Below are 4,111 nucleotides of genomic sequence, written 5' to 3' on the forward strand. Positions count from 1 at the left end.
TGAATTTAAGAGTTAGGATTTTTAGATTGGATCATTTTAGGCTATGGTCATTTCATATTTTATGATCCGATTTTAATTTAAACGTGTGAATTATTTTAAATTTTATAATATTAAATTCAAAATTATTTATATATTTTATTCATATATTTTCAATTTGATTATTGAATCCATTTGGATAGAATATTATTTTTTACACATAAATTATTATAATTCAACATGTAAATAACTATTTTACACAAAATCAATCAACATATTAAATTAAAGGGTAACGTACAAAAATAGTCCCCTGATTATAAGGTACTATTTTGTTGAGTACATCGATTATTAATAGTTATAAAATGATTCTTTAACTATAGTTAGTTGCTCTGTTAAGTCCCGTTGCTATTATAAGTTACAAATTGTTACCTGACTATTCATAAGTTCTAAACTATGTTTTACATTAAAAAATTGACGATAATCTGAGATGTATATTAACCTACTGATTGGAATATCATAATATTTGATCCCAAAATCTCAAATGACTATTATATTTCGGTTAGCATGTTAACGTCCAATTAGACGACTGTCAATTTTTTAACAAAAAAATAATAAATTTGAAACATATGAATATTCAAATAATTATTTTTATAATTTTTAATAGTTATAAGATTCAATAAAATAATACACTATAATCGGGAGTTTACCCTAAATTAAATTAGGAACAAAGGATATAAAAGGAAAGAAAGAAGTGAAGCTTCCTCGAGAATACGTATACTGCTTTTTTAAGGTATGGTTCTGTGTGTTTTTCCTCATTAGCAATGAGTAAAGATGTTGACTCCTTATTCTCAAGTTAAAATTGGGGATTTCAACCCATCCAAATCCCATTAATACCCTACTCCTACCGACAAAAACCTAGGGCAAAACAGTCATTACATCACCTAAGCAGTAGTTTTTTTAACGATTGCAGGTGACAGATGGAGGCCTTCGATTCAAAGTAAGGAACCCTCCACAGATTTAAATCCACACATTTCCATTTAAGCCTTTTTTTTTTGTCGTGATTCCCACTTCTTTCTCCTTCCCAACAGGCTGAAACATGGGGATCAAAGCTTTCATGGTGTCCTTCATTTTCACTTCAATCCTCTTGTCTGTTCTGTACCTCCCAACTAAACTAACCATCCCCATTACAAGGTTCAATCCCATGTCAACCTTAAACATCGTACAAAAATCCAATAGGACATATCCGATTACCTTTGCCTACTTAATCTCAGCTTCCAAAGGGGACACAATCAAGCTAAAACGCACCCTACATGCTTTGTATCACCCTGGGAATCGGTATCTGATTCATCTGGATTACGAGGCGCCTGCCCAGGAGCACAAGGAGATTGCAGAGTTTGTGTCGGATCACCCAGTTTTTAGTTTGGTCGGTAATGTCTATATCGTCGGGAAACCGAACCTGGTTACTTATAGAGGTCCGACAATGCTTGCCACAACTCTCCATGCTATGTCCATGCTTTTGAGATGCTGCAAATGGGATTGGTTCATTAATCTCAGTGCTTCTGATTATCCTTTAGTTACTCAAGATGGTATGGTGAGTGGATTAATGGGGGTTTTCTTATGGTTTTATGCATGATTGTGTGAGTTCTCATGATTCGTGATCTTATATATTTTCTGGGTTTTTTTTAATTTTCAGATCTGATTCATGCCTTTTCTGGTTTGCCAAAAGATCTCAATTTCATTCAGCATGCCAGTCAACTAGGCTGGAAACTGTAAGAAAATCTTGTTTTGGCTCCTATTTTTTTACTCCAATTTGTTCACATTAAATATGATAAAATATTGCAGGAACAAGAGAGGGAAACCCATAATAATAGATCCAGGGCTTTACAGCAAGAACAAGTCAGAAATCTGGTGGGTGATTAAACAGAGAACACTGCCCACTGCTTTCAAGCTTTTTACAGGTTATTTCTCCATTTCACTCAAAATTTTCTTTTAAATGCCTAAAGTTTAGTTTTTATTTTATTTTAATATCTCATTTTTAAATTTTTAAAAAATTGAATGTCTAGTTATCAAAACATGTTTAATACCTAAATCATACTTAAGTTTTGAAAAAAATTAAAAATTTAGGTATCAAAACGGATCAAAACTGATAGTTTAGGTACTAACGCTTTAAGTTTTAACGATGTGTATTAAAATGAAATAAAAAGTAAACTTTAGGTACGATTTTAAAAAAATTAAAAGTTTAAGTATTAAAACAGAAAAAAATAGTTTAGATATTAAATACGTAATTTTCCCTTAAAAATCACTTATCTCTAACATGTGAGTTCCTGAACAATGTAAAGAAACACATTACATTGAAAAGCACAGTAGTTCATGCGCATGGTTCATGCATTAGAATCTATTGGGAGTTAAAAAAACAAAGATTTTTGGGATTTTGTAAAATTGGGTCCCTTAGGTTAGCTTATGGTCTCAAACCAGAAGGCAATGATTTTTTTTTTGATCAAAGAAGGCAATGATTTCTTTGAAGATGAAGAGGATGTTTTCCTTTTTTGGTGTGAAGTGGACTTCAATGTATAAAAGGCTATTTATTATTGCTGATCATGTCAGTCATGGTAGGTAAGGTTGGTGAGTTTTTGCTTGCTGGGATATTGATGTTTTAATCACCCACCAAATACGTTTCTAATCCGGAATGGAACCAAGGACCTAATTAAAAAATATAGAGAAGGATATTATAGTAATTATCTATAAATTTATATGAAAAGATTATATTATATTATATTATATTATTATTTTTCGGGTCGGGTCTAGTAGTAGATTTTTCACCATCCACCTGAATTTGATCCGACCTGACCCGACCACACCCCTATATAAAATCCGACTCGAACCAACACGATTCGAATCCGATTTTTTTTATAAAAAAACAGACTCTATCAAGTTGGATCGAATTGAAATCCATCGGTTTCGAATTAAATTATCATATCCAATTTTGTCATGCAATTTTATTTCGAATTAAATTATCATCCCCAATTGTGTCATGCAATTTTATCTACGCTTGTTCGGTATAAAATTTTAGTATCATTAATGCATGTATGCTCCATAAAAAATATATTTTTGGATTTTGAAATCCCTTGGGTGGCATTCCATCATTTAATTTGCTTGAAAACCCAACAGGATCAGCTTGGACAGTGATCTCAAGATCATTTGCCGAGTACTCCATTGTTGGCTGGGACAACCTGCCAAGAACTCTACTTCTTTACTACACCAACTTCGTGTCTTCCCCAGAAGGTTACTTTCAGACATTGATATGCAACTCAGAGGACTACAAAAACACAACTGTGAACCATGATCTTCACTACATCACATGGGACAACCCTCCAAAACAGCACCCCAGGTCACTAGGACTGAAGGATTTCAGAAGGATGGTGCTGAGCAGCCGCCCATTCGGCAGGAAGTTCAAGCGGAACGATCCGGTTCTCGACAAAATCGACAGGGAGCTGCTGAAGAGGAGGCATGGGAAGTTCTCATATGGGGGTTGGTGTTCTGGAAATGGGAAGAAACAAAGGGGGTGCTCTAGTTTACAGGGACAGAATTATGGTGTTTTGAAACCTGGAGCTGGCTCTAGGAGGTTAAAAGCTTTGTTAACAAAGATTGTTTCGGCAAGGAGTTTCAGTAAGAGGCAGTGTAGACCATAGATTTATTCATTTTTTTGTTTGTTTTCTAATTCAAAAGTTGGGGAAGAAGCTTGAAGCTTTTGAGTGGAAATTTTTTTACTAGCATGTGGTGTACCAAGGGAAAAGGAGAACCTGTATTTGATGCTTTATATTTTACTGTGGAAGAAACCCTGGATTAATAAATAGGGTTAATACACTTTTTAGCAATGTTATTCAAATCGGACCGGCCGGTTCGACTGGTTGAACCGTGAACCGGTGGCCTATTCGGTCTGGTTAACTCTTAAAACCGGATTAGCACAAAACCGATAAAGAACCGGAAGAAACAGTTGAAAATCGGGAAAATCGGGGTGAACCGGCTGAAAATCGGCAAAACCGGTTTGAACCGTCGGTTCACTTTTTTTCTTTTAAAAAATTAAACCAAACGACGTCGTTTGTTCAACGAGACGAGTCAAATTCGAGTATTGCTG

General features: G+C 34.4%; 1 protein-coding gene across 1 annotated transcript; it reads left to right on the forward strand.

Annotated features, from left to right (window-relative positions):
- The first annotated feature begins 1,025 nt into the window (after positions 1-1,025).
- On the forward strand, positions 1,026-3,745 carry LOC120143786 (beta-glucuronosyltransferase GlcAT14A-like). Its single transcript, XM_039158049.1, has 4 exons — positions 1,026-1,562; positions 1,670-1,745; positions 1,819-1,934; positions 3,145-3,745. Exons 1-4 carry the CDS (start codon positions 1,073-1,075, stop codon positions 3,663-3,665), a joined length of 1,203 nt encoding a protein of 400 aa, XP_039013980.1. The 5' UTR covers positions 1,026-1,072; the 3' UTR covers positions 3,666-3,745.
- The last annotated feature ends 366 nt before the right edge of the window (positions 3,746-4,111 follow it).

The sequence above is a fragment of the Hibiscus syriacus genome, unplaced genomic scaffold (genome assembly GCF_006381635.1).
Source record: "Hibiscus syriacus cultivar Baekdansim isolate YM2019G1 unplaced genomic scaffold, ASM638163v2 tig00000205_pilon, whole genome shotgun sequence".
NCBI lineage: Eukaryota > Viridiplantae > Streptophyta > Magnoliopsida > Malvales > Malvaceae > Hibiscus > Hibiscus syriacus.

Coding starts and splice junctions, on each gene's coding strand:
- LOC120143786 (XM_039158049.1), top strand. CDS start 1,073: ATGGGGATCAAAGCTTTCATGGTGTCCTTCATTTTCACTTCAATCCTC. Junction 1,563..1,669: donor TCCTTTAGTTACTCAAGATG/GTATGGTGAGTG, acceptor TTTAATTTTCAG/ATCTGATTCATGCCTTTTCT. Junction 1,935..3,144: donor TGCTTTCAAGCTTTTTACAG/GTTATTTCTCCA, acceptor AAAACCCAACAG/GATCAGCTTGGACAGTGATC.